The 19,636-nt window shown below is 52.8% G+C and overlaps 1 protein-coding gene and 1 long non-coding RNA gene across 4 annotated transcripts in view; one reads left to right on the forward strand and one right to left on the reverse strand.

Moving 5' to 3' along the window:
• Positions 1-19,636, reverse strand: part of LOC104874496 — a 28,238-nt gene that overhangs the window by 4,514 nt on the left and 4,088 nt on the right. The window lies entirely within an intron of this gene.
• Positions 47-14,068, forward strand: Etnppl (ethanolamine-phosphate phospho-lyase). 3 transcript variants are annotated; one of them, XM_010641529.3, is made up of 13 exons: positions 47-141; positions 1,672-1,790; positions 1,865-2,024; positions 3,233-3,307; positions 4,788-4,878; positions 5,960-6,076; positions 7,682-7,764; positions 8,176-8,401; positions 9,429-9,583; positions 10,129-10,218; positions 10,554-10,684; positions 12,030-12,097; positions 13,212-14,065. In XM_010641529.3, exons 1-13 carry the CDS (start codon positions 86-88, stop codon positions 13,335-13,337), a joined length of 1,497 nt encoding a protein of 498 aa, XP_010639831.1. In that variant the 5' UTR covers positions 47-85; the 3' UTR covers positions 13,338-14,065. The 3 variants fall into 3 exon arrangements, with proteins under 3 accessions (XP_010639831.1, XP_033611906.1, XP_033611905.1); XM_033756014.1 differs by having other exon boundaries at positions 70-141; positions 1,639-1,790; positions 13,212-14,067; XM_033756015.1 differs by lacking the exon at positions 3,233-3,307 and having other exon boundaries at positions 69-141; positions 1,639-1,790; positions 13,212-14,068.

The following is a 19,636-nucleotide window of genomic DNA, read 5'->3' on the forward strand; positions in this document are numbered from 1 at the left end:
GGAGGGGCCGGGCGGGGCCCCAGGCTGGGAGTTTAAAAGGGGCGACCCCTGGGGACAACGGGCCGGGCCGTGCGACAGCGCCACCATGTGCGAGTTGTACAGCAAGGAGACCACAATGGCGCTGCGGGGCAAGTACATCGGGTAAGGAGCCCCGGCCCTCGGGAGAGCGCGGGGAGCGGGCGAAAGGGAGCTGGAGGACGAGCGAGCGCGACTGGCGTGCAGTGCTCAAGGAGGGAGCCCGGCCACCTCGCGTGCCTGCTCCTGGTCATCACCTACACCTGGAGCCGGGAGCGCCGGGGGGCGGGGGGCGGGGCACCGCAGCTGGAGGAGCTGGCAGTGAATGAGCTAAGGATTGCGCCGCAGAACGGGCGCCGAGGACTCGCCGCCACTGTCACCTAACCCTAAGCTTGAAATCTGTGAACCCAGACCCTCCTGCCTGGGGTGCACAGTCGGGGTCACGCCCCTGCCAGCACGGGGCGCCCCTTCCCGGACCCCAGCCTACAGACAAAACAATGCGTCCAGACACACCGCAGCCTGAGCAGTTGTCAGTCTAAGGCTGCTCGGTGTTCACAAGAATCAGGATACTTTCTACATAGCCGCAGATCAGCTTAAAATGTCCTTGGCGACCCCCGGACTACCTCCCACGAGTGGGGTTCTTTTAGGCACGCAAAGTCACCAAAGTGAAATAGTACATTCACCATTAGCTCTTACACACCAAGCCAGATCAGAAACCTCTGTAATACACCTGCTGCTTAATTGATATGACAAACATTCACCCAAAGGAGCAAAAATATGGATGACTTTTTATCATGCCCAAAGGAGTATATTAGAATACTTGAATTTCTTTGGGGTTTATTTGTTTGCTTGTGACAGGGTCTTGCTATGTAGCCCAGGGTCTTGCTATGGCCTTGAACTTTGGCAATCCTTCCTGCCTCAGCCTCCCTGAGTGCTGGGATTACAGGAGTGCGCTGCCACACCCAGCCACTTTAATTTCAGAATAAGATGGGCGTGGTGACAAATACCTATAATCCCAGCACTGGGGGAGGCTGAGGCAGGAGGACAGCAGTGAATTTAAGGCCAGCCTGGGCTGCAGAGTGAGACCCTATCTCAAAAAATAAAATTAAATAATAGAAACCAGGACTAGGGCTGTAGGTGGGAGAGCACTTGCCTAGTAGTCACAAGGCCCTGAGTTCAAGCCCCAGCGCTGCAAAATAAATAAATTATGGAAATAATTAGGAAGATAATAATGCAAATTATGGAGTAAGTGTGGGAAACTCTCCTGTGAGACACTCAAGTACCACTCAGGATTCACGGAACCCGGAATGCGCTCTACCATCTGCTGGGTGCAGAACTTGAAGTCGTCTGACTTTAGCTTTCTTTACCAGTTGGAAGGAGAAAGGGGAAAGGTGCAGACACCACCAACTTTCAGATGCCGGTTTCCTCAGTGGGTGTCTTCCTTGTTCTGTGCCTCCATCTTCTCGCCCATAAAAAACGGCAAAGCTATCAGCCCCTGCTTCGTAGGCTGGGTCTGAGGATTAAATGAGATGCTGTTTGTAAAATACATTACAGTTTCTGAGAGTAGGAAGCTCCCGAACAAGGTAAGTGGCCGGGCTGTTTTCTGCCTCCTGTAACTGACAGCTGCGCCCACTGTGGCATCTCCGCCGGTCCCAGGCCCTCCTGCACCGTCTTCTTCCCAGAGGACCCGGTGAAGATTGTGCGTGCTGAGAGACAGTACATGTTCGACGAGCGCGGCCAGCGCTACCTGGACTGCATCAACAATGTGGCCCACGGTGAGCGGTGTCCCGGGACAGGGACGGGCCGGTCCCGGGGAGGGGGTCCTGAGCTCCGCCTCTCCCCGCCGCAGTGGGGCACTGCCACCCCGAGGTGGTGGAAGCCGCCCGGAGGCAGATGGAGCTGCTGAACACCAACTCCCGCTTCCTGCACGACAACATCGTGGCCTACGCCCAGCGCCTGGCGGCCACGCTGCCCCCCCAGCTCTGCATCTGCTACTTTACCAACTCGGGGTACGTGCCCTGGTCCCCCCTCGCCCCATCTCTCATGCCCTGCCTTCCGGTGCGTGGTGGGCCCGGTCTGGAACTGAGAGGCTTCCGTCCGGAGCTTGTGTTGGGGCCTCGAGGCTCCCGGGTCCTAAGGCAGAGTAACTAGAGAGGCAGTCGGCAGGACAGGGCTTTGGAAACACCACTGAGAAGCCGGTGAGTTGCCCACACCTGTAACCGCAGCAGCGCTCAGGAAGCTAAGGCAGGAGGATCGCTGCAAGTTCTGGGCCAACCTGAACTACAGTGACACCCGGCCTCAAAAAGCCAAATTAAAAAAAAAGGAAATTCAAGGATATATTTCAACTTGTAAATTCTATAAATTCAAATTATCATCCCAGCATTCTAAGACATGTTATGCAGATATCAGATAATGTGTTTTTGAAAATACATCTCTAGTGACTTGAACAGTTTAAAATGCAGTTATATTAGGGGAAAGCTTTATGTGTATCAGCAACTCCTACTTTTCAATGATATAGTTTTCATTACATTCACCATTAGAAATTTGGTTCGCTTATGATTTTCTCTGATTTGCTGTTCCACAAGGTATTTCAAAAGCAAACATATAACCAGAATATCATTTTTTCCTTTGTAAAGAACTGAGCAGCTATTTTGGGGTCTAACATGTTCTAAAGCACGCAGAATATAGTGCTCGGCCTTCCCTCAAAGGAGTTCCCCGCGGTCCAAGAGGGCTCCTCGGAGGTGCACAGAGCCCTGCTGGGCTCACACTGGGTGCCGTCCCGTCCCAGCCTCTCCGGGGCTGGTCCTTGTCAGAAAGTAGGCAAAGCTGCACCTGCCTGGCACAGGTGTGAGGAGCATGAGCTCGGGACGTAGCGGTCACCTCCTGCCTCCGCACCTGGGTCGGTCTGGACTGCACAGCGAGGAAAGGTGTGATCTCCCTGGGAAAGAGACCAGGGAAAGCGAGGGCCTGACCAGGGGCAACGCGGCCGTGGCTTCCCTGGGCTTCTTCTGTCTGCCTCGTTCTTTTTACATTTTTTAATTGACCGTATGTCATGCTCTTTGCTGGAAACACCCAGGAACTTGTCACCGGGGCTGAAGCAGGAGGAGATTGCGAGAGAGGATGTCAGCGTCCCTGTGTGCGCTGCCGCCTGCCTCGCAACTTTGCTAGTTTTGAACGCGGCGGTCACCTTGTCCCTCTCTACCCCACTGTCCCCCAGATCTGAAGCCAATGACTTAGCCTTACGCCTGGCTCGTGGGTTCCGGGGCCGCCAGGACGTGATCACCCTGGAGCAGTGAGTTCGGGCTCGGGGTCTCCAGGCCACACACGCAGGGCCACCTGTCACTCTGCACACAATGCATCTCCAGCTCTGTCTGTCCCGGGTCTCACCTGCTTACTCTGATCCCCAACACCACTGTCACCATGGTTCTGCCTTGACCTTCAGCAGAGCAGGTGCTTTCTCTGCTTTATCCATGCCTGGATCTCTTGTAATTTCCTCTCCAAACCTCTCACTTATAGTTTTGAGCAAGAAATAGAAAAAGGAAAAATGTCACAGCATTTTGTCAACTCTCAATCTGAGTTCTTCTCAGAGAAGCCTCCTGTTCTTTCCCAACTAATATTTACCTAATATTTGCAACCCGGCACCCTTTCAAAACCACTCTGAACAGAAACCAGTGAGCTTTCTTGGATAGAAAGCCATCAGCCAAGCATAGTCCCACATGCCTGCAACCCAGCTAGCAGGGAGGCTGAGTCAGGAGGGTCACTGGAGCTCAGCACTCTTCCAGGTGAACTTGAGCAACAGAGTAACACCCTGTTTAAAAAAAATTTTTTTTAAACTAGAATATCACTGTTAAATATATTTGAAAATTACATATGAGATTTTTGTAGACAATCTATTTTAGCGACATAATACAAAGAAATTGTGTGTGTTTTCCCCACTTGAAAGAAATGGCCCATGAGCACACTGGGCTTCCGTGTGGTTTACTACGCTACAAAGGGACCTGACAGAGTAAATGCCTTGCTGTAGGGCACAGGAAAGGGTGACGTAACCAGAAGCCCTGCAGTGATCCTGGTCTCCTGTGAGCCATGACAGCACAAGGCGAATTAATAAAGACAGAAATGAGGGCCAGGGATTTAGCTCAGCAGTGCCACCACCTTCCTCATAAGTCCTGAGTTCAGTCTCAGGTACCAGAAAGCAAAGACAGAAATGAGACTTAGACAAGGAGCTGATCAGTGCTGCTCTGGGCAGCAAAGACGAAAACCTGAGCTTGCCACACTTTTATTCAGTCCATGAGGCGAAAGGAACAGATGACTCGGGGCAGAGAGTTCCATACCTAGGGAGAGTAAGAGGTGTAAGAGGTGACTCAGATGGGTGGCAGCAGCATGAAAATCCTAGAACAATGAGGAGCTATGCCGGCGAAGATTGTTCCTCCCGGGATGTCTTCAGCTGGTGTAATCCCGCCCCAGAGCATCGTGGAACCACTGGGGTCTTAGCTGTGACCGGAGGCAAACAGAGTTATGTCTCAACATGTCATAACCAGCCTGTAGGCAGGAACACTAGGCCCAGTCACGATTTAATTAGGAGATGATCTTTCCCCCAAATGATGTAGACTTGCTCCCAACACCTTGCCAAGGAAGTGAGATCCTACACTGTCCCCTGTGGCACCGTGTTGAGAGCCTCCCTGGACAGATGAGCGTGGAGGACAGGCAATCTTAGGCTTCGCAGGGTAGAAGAATCCCTCTCGGAGCAGTCTTCCTGTTCTTTTTCTTTTCAGTGCCTATCACGGCCACCTGTCATCTTTAATTGAGATCAGTCCGTATAAATTCCAGAAGGGCAAGGATGACCACAAGGAGTTCGTGCACGTGGTAAGTCTCTGAGAGGCTCGAATCAGAATATCAGTGCTGGAAGGGAGCCCCAGGGAGAATCCAGCTCCGTTCTCCAGCACAGTGCAGCCAGGGGACCTAAAGTCAGATCTCAAGCAGTTCTGGCACTGGTCCCACAGTGGGAGTCAGGACAACTTGTGGGTTAAAGTCCACAGCTGAGTTCGTGTCGCGGGCGAGCGTGGCATTCACAGCCATCGTCTCATTTTTCTTGCTCCTTGATATTCGGTGACTTTTTCGATCACTGGTCTCACTTCAAAATTCAGAGTTAATTTGCATTTGTATGATGCCGCACAGCTAATTTGCTCTATGCCAGTGGTGGTGAACCTACGGCCCGCGTGCCATGGCCAGCTGTTTGTTATCACTGGAAGAGCTAAAGGGTTTGCCATCACTGCATGTGCTGTTATTATAAAGATTTATTCAGTCAAATAAAGAAACCAAGCAAGTTGTTGAACCAGTGAATCACACTTGGAGTGTTTGTGTTAGTGGAGGGCCAGTAGATTCTCTAAGATACATCAGTACCTGCTTATTGGTTCACGCCTGTAATCCCTGCACTCAGGAGGCTGAGGCAGAAGAATTGCTGCAAGTTCAAGGCCTGTCTGGAGTATAGCATGAGACCCTGTCTCACCAAAAACGTCCTCATCCTTCCCCCAAAACATCTTCTTTCAGGCTTTTAAGATCTAGAGTCAGTGCTAAGCCCGTCTTTACTTTCCTGAGTGATTATAATTTGTGGTAGGATTGATAGGTATTGGTTCATTTTTAAAATAGAATAGTGACTACAGTTTCCATTCATTGCCATTTTAAATACTATGGTCACAGTGGTTGATTCGAATTTGCTTTGTATGTGAACAGAGATAAAGTCTTGAGTTACAGGGTCTGGGAACAAATCTAAGCTCCTGTTCAGACTTTGAAGATGTCAGTTCTTCACAGAGCTCCGGAGTGTGGGGGAAAGGGCAGAGGAGCCCGGGTGGGTCGGGGACAAAGCACCCTTCCACCCAGCGCGCCCTCGTGGGGAGACGCACGGTTAAGGGTTTGTCGAGAAGGCCGCGTGGCGTGCTGTTCCCAGGCGCCAGCTCCTGACACGTACAGAGGGAAGTACAGAGAGGACCACGCGGACCCGGCCGGCGCCTACGCGGACCAGGTGAAGGAGATCATCGAAGACGCACACCACAGAGGCAGGAAGGTGGGTGCTTCTGAAGACCCTGGAGCGTCTTATAAAATGGTTGAAGCATATAGTCGGTGGGGAGGAGAAAGGGTGAGCCCTGAACCCCTGTGGTTCTTTCTGGCTTCGTTTTCGCTCGCCTCACATGTCACTGAGCATAACCGCAGTGGCCGTGCCTCCGACCGTCCTGTCCTGCGGCTGAGCTGCTGGCCACGGCCTGTGCTCTAGGCCAGGGCAGGCAGGATGCAGAGGAAGGGAGAGGCGTGAGGACGGGAGTGCTGCAGCCCAGGCTGTCCCTGGAGAGGCGCAGGGGGTGGTCAGCGCACCCCTGGCCCAGGCTGCTGCCCTCCAGCGAGGTGGAAGGCTGTCCTTCCGGCCGGGGCCTGGAGGCCTACACAGAACCAGACTCCGGGCAGGAGACTCCTCTGCTTCTCTTCAGTCTGCACCGATTGTGTCCCACTCCCAGCCCACTGGGGCAACTCGCGTGGACATTCTGTGCCACTGGACAGTACTTTACCTGAACCTCACTAAGGCATACACTGGGCACTTCTAAGAAAATCTGCACTGAAATACAAATGACTTGCTTTTTCCAATGAAATCTCTTTGCCGTTTGCCTCCCTGGTTCTTCTTTTTTCCTCGCTTGTTTTCTGTCCTTTTTGCCGCATCTCTGTGCAGACAGACCCAAGGTCCCTCTTCCGACAGTTACAGTGACCAGATCATTGCACCCCTCACTGCTAAGAGGACGCCCGTAACTTCTGGAGGACATGAGCATTCCATGTCTGTGGGGTCCATGCTGTGCCCTTCTGAGCAACAGCTAGGCCCACAGCACAGTGACATTTTAGATGATCAGCCTCTGGGGTCCGGCACCCTGCTTGACAGCTAAGCCATAAGTATCTAAAAAGTGAAGGATTTCTCCCAAGCTAATATGCTTGTTAAGGAGAAATTAGAACCAAGACCTGGGTTCTCTTGGTTTCATTTTTATTTTTATTCTTATTTTGTGGCTGACCCTGAACTCACTGAATTCAGGGGCCTAGAATCCACAGTGAGCCTCCTGCCTCAGCCTCCAAGGGCTGGGATTACAGGTGTGCGCCATGACACCCTGCTCTTGTTTCTTTTCCCACACTTTCTCTTCTGCTTCTGCGTTGTCTGCTTCCTACTTCTGCCCCTCAGCCTCTAGAACGCCTCATCTGTATTCCCGTGGCGAGTTGCGTGACTGGATGTGGATTTCCTCCAGGGTGAAACCGAGCAAAGTCGCCAGCCGCCCTGCCCTCGGCTCTCATTCCACCAGGGGAAGCCGACGCCAGGGCGCCGCCTTTGGAGGCTGCAGGGCTGCTTAGCGGCTCTTGTCAGAGATGCCGGAAATGTCGGGGTTCGCCAGCTCACCCTCGGAAGGCACTGCTCTTCGGGGGTGAAGAAGCGCCTGGCGCAGTCTCCCTGGTGGCTGCGGTTGCTTTACTAGTACCCTGGGACCCCAGAGGCAGAGCTAGGTCAGTTACGACTCCCGCAGACAGATTTCTCTAATCAGAGGGCCTGCCTGCCACCTCCAGAGGCCTGCCCCTGACCACCGGTAAGACGGCCCTGCCTGCGGAGGGCCCGATGGGCCCTGACCCGTGCTCCGTCCCACAGATTGCTGCCTTCATCGCGGAATCCATGCAGAGCTGCGGCGGACAAGTTCTGCCCCCGGCAGGCTACTTCCAGAGAGTGGCAGAGTGCGTACCTGCCGGGCGCCCTGGGCAGGCGGAGGGCACTGCTGGGGCTCCGAGGGGCCACGCCCGAGCTAGAACACGGATGCCAGCCATTGGGCTCCCGCCTCTGGGCTCGGAGCATCTGATGGGCGGGTTCCCAGGCCCAGCATTAGCAAACTCCGAGGTTCCCTACTCAAAGCCACGGCTCCTTCTCCCTTCCCGCTTGAAACACTGTAACACGGCTCCCTAGCACACAGCGTCCCACCTCAGTCCTGGGGCTGCATCTGTGTAGTGCGGATTCTGAGCCCTAGAACGCTAACAGGAGCCAGGCTGCAGGTGAAAGCCTCTTCCTTCCTTGTCTTCCACAAGCCGCACCGTTGTGGGCCGGTTTGGGGACTCCGGACCGAAGCCACTGAAGTCCTGTTTGCCTTTCAGACTCGTCCGCGGTGCAGGGGGCGTGTTCATCGTGGACGAGGTCCAGGTGGGCTTCGGCCGCACGGGGAAGCGTTTCTGGAGCTTCCAGACGCACGGCGAGGACTTCGTCCCAGACATCGTCACCATGGGGAAGCCCATGGGCAACGGCCACCCCCTGGCGTGTGTGGTGACAACCAAAGAAATCGCGGACGCCTTCCACGCCTCCGGGATGCAGTATTTCAACACGGTGCGCTGCACCCGCCAGTCCAGTTCCAACAGGGGCATAATGCACGCCCTTATGATGTCATAAGGAGTTAGGCTCGGTGTTGCAGAATAAGCACTCAGCGCCCTAGCTGAACTTTGGTCTAACCAGATTCTGTCCTGTCAGGTGCAATATGTCTTGGATGTTTTGCCTCTCCTATCTTTCCTCTTTTTTTTTTCCCCCTGCAGTACCAGGAATCGAACTCAGAACCTTGTGCTTGCAAGGCAGGCATGGTGCCACTCAGCTAAATCCCCGGCCCACTCTTTCCTCGTCCTAAAACAGTCTCATTGGTTCTTCCCATGATGGACGATTATCCTGCCAAACCTTGGAGGTTATGATGTTTTCATTAATACGCAACATGATCTTCTTTGTTTCATATCCTAACTACATCCTAAAGTATGTAGAAGATTAAGTCCTATAAATGTTAGACAGCTGTTATAAGTGAAATGAAATTTTTGTCTTTGGGAAATTTCGTTTATTTGGCTTTCATCCCCAAAGTTATAAGATTTAGGCTTGGAAAACTTATACCTTGTACATAATGTACAACAGAGCACTTATTACAGATAAAAATAATATTCAAGACCAGGAATTTAGGTCAGTGGTGCCATCACCTGCCTTGAAAACACAAGGTCCTGAGTTCCATCCCTCGTACCACACACACAGACACAAAAAAGATTTAACTCCAAGGACATAAATTATTCAGAGAAAATATCACTGCTCCACTATTTTCACTCTGCTCTTCAGGCCCAGAAGAGCAGATTTCCCTCACTAAACCATACGTGTTTTGTTGTTATCTGAGTGAACCAATAAATTCCCTGCTAATCCTGCTAATTCCAGGCATGCAGCACAGAGAACATAATCTGAAATCAATTTTCAGTTGTGAGGGAATAAAATCATGCTCCACCACAGTAGGAGAAATGTTTGTTAAAGTCATATTCTCACTTGTGTGTGGGGGAGGCACATTCCCTCACGGAGGAAGTGATGTCTGATTCAGTGGTTGTTCTCCCTGCAGTTTGGAGGAAACCCAGTGTCCTGTGCAGCCGGTTTGGCTGTCTTGGATGTAATGGAAAAAGAAGACCTCCGAGGAAATGCTGCTCGAGTAGGAGCCTACCTTACAGAGCTGCTGAACGAACAAAAGGTCAAGCACGCGCTGATCGGGGATATCAGGTGAGTCCACTACGGAGCTGACATCCACTTATTCATCCCTGAAACATCAAATTAGTTCATGTCCTACAAGTTCACATGTATCAGCTAAATCTAAAAAACACTGAGAAAGAGAGAAAGCCAAGTTATTCTGAATCCAGAGCCCTGTGTTCAGTGCTGTTGACTTTTAGTGTCCTGGCTTCATTTTCTGTTTCGTAAAGCTAGTGCCATGTCAGCGCCCGAGGCAACTCTGTACAACCTGCAGAAAATTACTTAAAATGCTGCCAAGAAAGCTGGCTGTTTCTCATAGCTATTTAAATATTTGCATGATAAATATCCTGGAAAACTAAAGGTTGTTTTGAAGCCCCTTTCTTTTATAATTGGAAAAAAAAGATGAAAAAAAATGTTTCAGAAACCAAACCCTGTAAACACAGGTAAGCAGGCACCATGGACATCTGTAGCCTCCGGCTTAAAGAGGCACATTCAGTATCAGGTGGGGGTGGGGACAGTGCCAACCACTGACAGCTCAGGGCCCCCAGCTGGACAGGTTTCCCTGTCGCCTTCCTTAGGGGTGTCGGCCTATTCATCGGGATTGACCTCGTGAAGGACCGAGGGAGGAGGACCCCCGCTACTGCCGAGGCCCAGCACGTCATCTACAAGTAAAGCGCCCTGCCCGTGCGTCCCACGCCTCGGCCCCTCTGAGCGCTTGTGTTACTGCTATTTCCTGTCATTACTCAGAAAAGGAAGAGCCAGGCGTCAGGGTGCAGGCCTGTAACCCCAACACTGGGGAGGCTGAGACAGGAGGATCACTGTGAGTTCAAGGCCAGCCTGGACTGCATAGCGAGACCCTGATTCAAAACACCAAAAAAAAAACAAGTCACAGGCAGTTGCTGGCCATGGGCTTGCCGGACGTGGGCCTCCTGCCTGTCTGTGTGTGGGGTTCTTAATAACCTGTTGTCACTGGTAGCCTCACCTGTACTTCCTGCCTGACTAGGATGAAAGAGAAACGAGTGCTGCTTAGTGCCGATGGGCCTCACCGAAACGTGCTCAAAATAAAGCCACCCATGTGCTTCACCGCAGAAGATGCTGAGTTCCTGGTGGAGCAGCTGGATGGGGTGCTGACAGGTGGGTCCCCGGATTACAGGGTCTCCGCCCCCAGGCCTCACCCAGGACGGGACCTCCCGTTCCTCACCATGGAAGGAGCCGCAGCAAGAGGGCCAGTGTGGCTTCCCCTGGGCAATGAGCAGAGAGCAGGAAAAGGAAATGTCCAGTTTACACCCACACAGCTAGGATGATTGGGGTATTTAAAACCACACGTGTGTATCACAAACATGTATAGCCCTGATTTTCAAAAGCAGTTTTTGATACAGGTGTGGTGGCACACACCTGTAATTCCAGTAGTTAGGAGGCTGAGGCAGGAGGACTGCTGTGAGTTTGAAGCCAGCCTGGGCTACATAGTGTTCAAGGCCAGCCTGAACCACATGGAGAGACCTTGTCTCAAAAAAAACTAAAAAGAAGAAAAGTATTTTTTTACAATATTCTGAATCATTTGATTCTGTGTTTTCAATGTTTCTTTTAAATTATTCTTATTAAAGTATTTGTCTTATTCCAATTTAATTATTGAAGACATCACTCAGAATTGCAGTCTATTGTAGGGATTTATCACTTGTTGACCCTCTTTATGTGATTAGGTTCATTTATTTTTCTGTGAGGAACATAAATTGGATTCAAAAATAAACCCCATGGAAAGACTGATATCTTGAATCACTGCTGAAATGTTGGATTGTTTTTTGTTGCTATGATTTTTTTTTTTGTACCGGATATCGAACTCAGTACCTTGCACTTTCAAGGTAGGTGTGGTGCCACTGAGATAAATCCTGGCCCTTGCTGTGATTTTAAGATTCAACTTCTCTGCTTGCATCTCACCTTCCTGGGTGAGGGGCAGGCAGTGAAGCCAGGAATCGGCAGAGAACACAAGTTGGGCAAGTCCAACATAGCGGGGGACAGCGGGGTCCCTGTCAACCCGGGGACCTCACACCCAGCCGGCCAGTGCTCGGAGCCTGCGGGTGCCCTGGTCGAGGCTGCAGGGACTGTGTGTACTGAACTGGGCCAGCAGCATGCCTGGGCCAGAACCAGCAAGGTGCGCAGGGATGGAGAGGGGGTAGAGGAGGAGGAGGGGAGAAAAGGATCACAGTCGGCCTGTACAGGTGCCAGCCCCCACCGTGAGTGCTGTCACTATGCAGCACAAACAAGGACTCGTGAAATAAAGAACAAGGCACAGGTAAGACAGGCTGGCGCCCGTGTAAACCACCACGCGTACACAGCGTAAACCTGCACTTTAGCAGCAACACGCTTCCTTTAACGGGAGACATTTACCTCGCTGCTGGGATGAGCTGAGGCTGTCCAACAGAGACACAAGGTTTTAAGGTGTTTCCATTGCTTTGTCCTGTCCACCTCTTCCTTGGTCTAGTTCTGGAAGAATCCATAGGAACGCAAACCGAACCGGCGATCTCGGGGAACACTGCACACGGAACAAAGGTAAGATGACCACTTCATGTGTAGGGGAAGAGTTTCAAGCTTGGGTGGTGAAAAATGTAAGTTTAAAAAACGGTACCACAGCCATGACAACACATATGCGCCGGCTAGGACTGGCTCACTGTTGCGATTCCGAGTGCCAAGCTCGTGAGGAATGAAGCCAAAGGGCCATTCTTACAGGACCCTACCAGCAGCAGCAGCAGCAGCATCTCCTGTGGGCTGCAAAGAGGGCTTCAAAGTATATGGGGAGAAGGTGATCAGTGGCCGACCTCCTGGCTGTTTGCTGTGAGGGCCTCCTGACTCAGCCTCCAGATCCTGCACCGCTCTCTCCATCCTTGGCATTGTGGTTTCAGAGTATCCGGCCTGGTTCTGAAATGAACCTGCACAGACTCAGCCAGGCCAGAGCTCTGTGGGGCCAAGTGGCCTAGTTTCCACCTCCCAGAGCGCCTTCCCTCTCTCCCCCGCTCTGGTGTGTGAGAAAGAGCCCCACATCAGCACCCAGAGGCAACCTCAGGGCCCGGTTGCATAATCTGTTGTTGTTTACAGCTGAGGCACAAAGGGACGCTCAGTGCCCGCCCACCCATGGAGCGGTCAGCAGAGTCCTCCCAGACTGCAAATGCCCAGGCTCTGTCTCTGCACGCAGGACTGGTGGCTCTGGGGAGAGCAGTTTGCAAAGTCTGGGACGGAATCCCTGGGCACTGAAAGGCTTCCTGCAAAAGCCAGAGCTCACAGGGAGGCCTCTGTGGCTCGCCAAAGGGACACAGTGCTTGGGAAGTCTGATTTGGAGTCACAGGTTTTGTGTGGACATCGCATCTTTTCATCCATTGATGGGGAGGGGTGAGACTGTCTCTGTGTAGTTCTGGCTGGCCTTGAACTCACTATGGCCCAGCCTGGCCTTAACTCCCAGCAATTCTCCTGCCTCAGCCTCCCCAGTGCTGGGATTACAGGTGTGCGCCACCACACCCACTGACACTAACATCAAAGGGCTACTGAGGACATAACAAGGTGTCACAGAGGAGCACCCTGGCTCTGCCTTGCTCCCCGAGGGTTTTGTGTGCCGCTCTGTTAGCAGAGTCCCGTGGAGGCTGGGCCCACCGAGTTTGTCTCTGTCTTGCAGATGCCTGAGGAAGCCCGCAGGGAACTGCCCGGTGGAGCCCCCAACTCCACAGAAATTGCCAGCAGGAGGAGAAATGGCGCATGCAGGGAGACACATTCACCAGCTGGCAAAAGGCTCAGGACATGAGAGCGCGCACAGCCTGGGGAGCTCGCCACTCCCTGCTGCTCCTATGGGCCTCACTCAGCCCCGCCCCACCCCGTCCCACCCCTAGATTTGTGAATGGAAAGGTCACTGAGTCACAGCAGTAAACCCAGACATACGTCAGACATCAGACCTGTCAGGGTCTTCAGCAGCCTCCCCTCTGTCAGCTCCTCTTCTGAGACCCTCTGAGCTTGAGAACTGATTCTGTAATTACAGGGAAGTCTGCAAACACCACCTCAGGGCCAGGCTGGCTCCTCCTCATGTCCTAATGGTTGCAGTTAGAGAGCCAGGATAATAAACTCCTTAGCCGTGGGGACTTAGTGCATTAAACTACAAATTCCATGAGACTTAATATATAAAAATGTATTTATGAACTGTGATTAAAGGTATTACAAATAAAAATTACTAGAAAAGTATTTGCCTTTTTTGCAGAGAATGTTAAGGACTTGGGGGGGGTGATAAGATCAAAATGATTTAGAAAAAAACACATGCAGCAAATACTAAAAAGTGAACGAAGCCAGGCATGACAGTACACACCTGTTATCCCTGTACTTGAGAGGCTGAGGCAGGAGGATCACAAGTTCAAGTCAGAATTCTGAGTTTTTGAGTTTACTTTTCCTATGATTCACTCTTGTCTTCCAAAAAGTTCTTAAGTTTTGTGTTTTGTTTTTTATTCCATAATAAAGAGACAATAACTTTGCCATGGCTTGTTAACTGAGAGGGGTACTGATTTCATTTATTTGTGTCAGCTTGGTTTTTATTTAGTCTAGCTAAGAGTCGGGATAACTATCTTGTTGAAGAACCAGCTCTCTGTTTTGTAGATCTGTCAGAGTTTTAGTCTCTAGTTCACATAATCCTGCTCTGATCTTTATTTTACTGTTTCTAACACCACCTTGGAGAGCACGGATTCAGTCTGTGAATTTAAGGGTTCCCTAGGTCAGAAGCTGAGCCTAAGATGAGGATTCTTGTTCCAAGTTTATTGGTCCGAGGGGGAAGCCGACAGGAGGCCACCGAGGTGGTTCAGCAGGGCCCCAGGCAAGCCGCCTGGCTCCTTGTTCCAGGAAGGGCGGCTTCCAGTGGGCAGAGGGCCATGAGCAGCCAGTAGAAGTCTCCAGAGTTCAGTCCTGCGGCCACAGAAGAGACCTTAAGCACCATTTGTTGAGGCCTCCAGCACCTCCTTGGTTTTAGGACACGGGAGTGCTCCTTTCCCCCAAGGTGCCTGAGATTGTGGACAGCAGCTTTATGCTCCCTTTCCTCGGGGCCGCGTGTCCCTCGCAGGAGAGAAGCCCCGTGAGACTGGGCCACGCAAACCTGTGAGGCTCAGAGCCAGATCCGCTGGGAGCAGGAAACAGGAAGGTGCGTCCCTGGCTGCCCCCGGAAGGGAGGGTGTGCACCAGCCTGGGAAGGCGGGAAGCGGAGCAGGGGAGCCCTGGGCTCAGCCTCATGTAGGGAATGGTAACAGCTCAGCCGGTAGGAGGCCGGCCCAGCCCTGCAGACCAGCGTTGCATGGGTGACGGCTCGGACGGGTTTCCAGGTTCTTGGGCACAACAACAAAGAGCTGGACGCGGCACATGACAGTAAGGAACAAGCAGCCGAGTTCAGTGAAATTTGTCAGGCGATGGTGCACTCAGTGAACCCACGGTTGGGAAGGAAAACAGCACAGGCTCTGAAGGATTGGGCGGTCAGAGTTTAAAATGTGCGCCTCCCATTGGGTGCTCCCAGTGTGATTGACAGCGCGACTGACGGGGTGGAGTCCGCTCAGCTGTGCCCTCTGCGCGTGTCCTTTCCACAGGTCGCGCAGTTATAACTGGGGCAAGGAGGTGCGGGCCTGGGCCTCAACCTACTGCGCTCCAGGTGGAGGTTCCCACGGGTCCCGCTGAGGAATCTGGCACAGGCCTACCTGGGGGTGGGACTTGAGACTCTTACAGGGCGGCCTGCAGAGGCCCTGTCCCCCGCTGCCCCCAGACAGCAGAGTCAGCCAGCCAGACGAGGGGCCCATCTGGGCCCCGCGGGTGCTCTTGGCCTCACCGAGGCCTCCTCACCGGGCCAAGTCCTCTCCTCCACGTCCCTTCCCACGGATATGACTGAGCGGTAATGTGAGTGTGCCCAAACCTCGGCCTACAGGTGCAGTTGGGGTATCAGGTGAGAAGCAGTCAGGGCAACACGAGGCCAGGTGTCTCCCTACACCCGTGGAGGCCGAGGACCTCTGCGTCACCCTTGGGAGCCAAGAGGGGAAGTTCTACCCTTCGGGGAGGCCAGGTCCCCCAACGTGGGAAGTCCAGGCCCTTCCTTCCCTGGCAACTCGAGAGTTATTTTCACCAGTGAGGTCGGGTGAATCTGGTTTAAAGAGGGTCATGTTGATGCATTCTGTCTGATATTGAAAGTTTTAAAAATGAAACAAAAGTCAAAGCCACTCTGATGGATAAGCGTGAAGCCTAAAGCCTCAGTAGCTGGTTATTTTCGTGAGGTTCACCTTGAAGTGAAAATGGGAATAGTTACCACTGCTAACAAGAACTGCTTTGGGGAGCCTCAGACCAGGGAATCTATTTGCATATTCAGCAGGAAAAAATGTCCTGCAGAGAATACAAATTCTAACTCAACCCTCAAACCAGGTCACTTCTACCACAAAATCAATCAATAATGAGAAATCTAAAGCTTTGAAAATGAAACCTGAGTTTTTTCTCTAATAGCCTCGAATATTGCAGGACCCAACGACAAGACCCTCTGAATAAGCACCGCTGCAGAAGTGCGGTCACCTCATTGCCGCTGCCTCCGGCTGACTCGGAAGGCCCGGCGCGGTGAGACTGATGGGCAGCCAGCCTTCCTTCCCGGCGGCGTCCCGGGTGCCCTTGTGTCTGGTCAGGCGTGGTTGTGGGTGCTGTAATTGGGGGGTCCAGACAGGGCTGGTCCAGGGACAGAGAGTCGCTCCAGACAGGTGGCGAGGAGCCAGGTGTCCTCAGAGTCCCCAGCGATCAGCACAGACAGCGAGACGGGAAAATGAGAGCGCAGCAGCGTCCTTCTCTCTGACCCCATCATTAAGCCCTGAAAGTGTGAGTTTCCCTGACGAGTACCCGGTGGACTGAACAGTCACCAGCCTGGTTCGACCCAAAAGCAGACCCTGAGCCGAGGCCCAGGCACAGAATCTCCACCGGCCGTGATTTGGGAGCAGCAGTGGGAAAAGCTGCGGAGAGAGTGGAAGGAGGGAAGCGGTGAGGAGATTTCCGCCTGGCGCTGGGCTCAGAACAAAGCTGTGGACGAGGTTAGAGTTGAGCTGTGCCCACCCCTCCTGCGCTGGCGCCTATGTGAGGCCGATCGACGGCCCACGCTTGCTGGGAGCTCCCTAGCCCACAGCTTCATCCTGGTGGCCGGTATCCAGCAGTGATACGGGTGCCCCTGGGTACCCCTGAGGCCGTCTGAATGCCCTCATTGACCTGCTAGGATGGAAAACGCTTCTAGGACAGTGCGTGCACTGCTACACAGCGAGATGCCGGGTGACAGTCACCCTGTGCGCGTCCTGAGGCCCCCCAGGTCGTAAAGGCACAGGGCGCCCACTGCCAACTCTGGATCCGAACAGCCCCGAGACACCAACAGCAGCCTTTAGGCATGGGCAGGAGGGAGGTGCGAGCAGAAGGCAAGCACACTGTGGGCAGGGCGTGCCGAGCTCTTGGAGCCCCTCGCTGGGCCCGGGCGCTCCCTGGGTCTTTTTTTTTTTCTTTTCTTGAAGAAGGCAAAAGACTTAGGAGCCACAAAAACGCAGATACACACCTAGGTCCTGCCTGTAGGTTTGGACTCCACACTCTGGTTTCACTCTGTTCCCTTTGCGGCTGCCTAACCTTGCCTTTCATCCCGCTCCTGCTTTCCCAACCTTTCTTGCTTGCTCAGGCCCTTCCCATTATCTGCTGGCGGGGACAAAGGTAGGGCGGCAGCCAAGACAACCTCCGCGCCCAGCCTGAAGGACAGGAGGCTCAGGGCAAAGCAGCAACGGCAAAGTCCTGGCTCCACCGCGCCACAGGTCAAAGCACCCGATCCTTGCTTGTTTTTATGTCTTTTTTTCTTTTAAGTACTTTGAGGTCATTCATTAAGGGCTAAGTATTAACTTTAACTGAATTTCTACAATTCCAAATTCTTGGATATCTTTATTTCTAAAACTTTTCCCAAGCTGGGCCTGCTGCTGGGCCATGTCTGTCCCTAAGAACAAGGACTGCTTTCATCCCGGGAGCAGCAGCACCCTGCAGCCACCGCCCCCACCCCTCCAGCCGCAGCCCGCAGCCCCCGGCTCCTTCTGGAGCACTTTCTCTGATTTGTTTTTGTTTTGTTGTTGTTTGTTTGTTTTTTGAAACAAGGTCTCATATATAGTTGAGACTGACCTGGAACTCACTTTATAGCCAGGCTGGTCTTGAACTCACAATGATCCTCCTGCCTCAGCCTCCAGTGTGCTGGGATTACAGGCGTGCGCCACCACGTCTGGCGCATTTTCTCTGATTTGAAAGCTAGTAACCAGGATGGAGGCCATTTGACAGAAGCTACAGGAGGGACCAGTTTGAGCACATCTTCACTAAAAAGAGATGGCCTGGCTTGCAGAAACCCGGGGACTGGAGGGGGCCACACACAGATCGGCACGGCTGGCGCCAGCTCCCCCGTGTCCCTGCCTAGCTCAGCTCCTGCCAGGGAAGCAGCGGAAGGAGTACAGGACAGAGCGGCCCGTACCACAGCCCGGGAAGGCGCAGAGAGAAAAGGCGGCAAACAGCTCTGGGCAGTGCAGTCCCCGAGTCTTCAGATCCACAGATGGGGAGAAAACAGGCACTCACCAGGAAAACGCATCCGCCCCTTCCAGACACGGCGACAGGAGGAACGGCCTGTCAGATGGCTTGGGGGATCAGATGAACAGCAGAGAGGGGAGAGGAGGAGGGGCAGAGGGAGGCGTGGGGCAGGGAGGTGAAGGCGATCTTTGAAGGAGTTGGGGGGCTGTGAAAGCTTGGAGCTCACAAATCTGCTTCCAAGAAGAATATGGGGAACACAGAGGTGAGTCTGGAAATGGCATCATGACTGTACTGGCTTCCCTCGCTGCTGTGACAAATTATCCCAAGTTCGATGGCTTAAAACAACCCGCGTGCATCCTCTCCAAGCTCTGGAGGTCCTACATCTGAAGAGGTTAAAAAGCAAGGCCTTGCCAGCGCTGGACTTGCCGAGGCCCCTGAGGACAGGTGCTGTCCGGTCTTCTCCAGCATTTGGAGGCCACCTCCCTCCGGGACCCTCTCCTCCTCCTCCTCCTCCTCCAACCTTCGGCCTCTACCAGGGCTCCTCCCATCACACTGACCCGCTGTTACCCTGGATAATCTCACTCCAGCCGGCCGCTCAGCCCCTCCGTCACACAGGGTGACAGGCACAGTGCCAGAGACTTCTGCCCACCGGTGACAGCTTCCAAGCAGAAGATGAGTCCATCAAACCCCCAGACGCAGGAGAATAGCTGAAAATAAGAGCTACCCAGGAAGGCAGAATCTGCTGTTTCATTTCCTTATCTATGCAGAATGAGAACTTTGTCGTGAATCCGCACTTCCCAAACCCACTCAGGTGAAACGGTTCGTTTTCTGGGTGCTCCGGCCTTTTTCTCTCCCTCTCCACTGCTTTGCTACACTTTCTGTGCTACGTAAGTGACTCTAGGACTGTTGACTGTGGGGACAGGGAAACCTAACAATGCTGACTTCCAGGAGCTTCAACTGAGGCATGGAAGCTGGCAACACTGCCACCGAGAACAGGCACCCAGAAAATACGTCTTATGGCGACCGCTTCTCCTGGAGGCTCAGGAGCACACATGGCACAGCAGACATTTGCTGTCTGCCAACCCCAGCATGCCTCCTTCCTTCCCACATGCTGACAGTACTGGATTTGCTGCCGGATCTCCCACACATGCTGGCAGGCACGCCCGCGCACACACAGTGGAGAAGCTAGTCGGCCCTTTCCATCCATTCCTTGGGTCGCTGCTGGGACCATTGGCCTAAGCTGGTCCGGGCCAAGTGAATAATGTCCTTTATTGTGATATGAAGATGTGAATCTGGAACTTCTACAGACACTTGGCCAGCGTGAGGATAAAAGCCTCTGTGAAGAAAAGCACCTTGTTGAACTACTAGAAAAAAATATCCGCCCTAAAGCCTGCCCTTTAAATGAGCCAATAAATCTTTTTATTCATTAAGCTAACTTGAATTGGGCTTTTTATTTTCATAGGTTCAAGTTTAACCCTTCCTTTTTCTTTCTTTTTCTTTTTTTTTTTTTTTTTTTTTTTTGGG

Source organism: Fukomys damarensis, unplaced genomic scaffold, assembly GCF_012274545.1.
Source record: "Fukomys damarensis isolate Sample0158 unplaced genomic scaffold, DMR_v1.0_HiC HiC_scaffold_25, whole genome shotgun sequence".
Classification (NCBI taxonomy): Eukaryota; Metazoa; Chordata; class Mammalia; order Rodentia; family Bathyergidae; genus Fukomys; species Fukomys damarensis.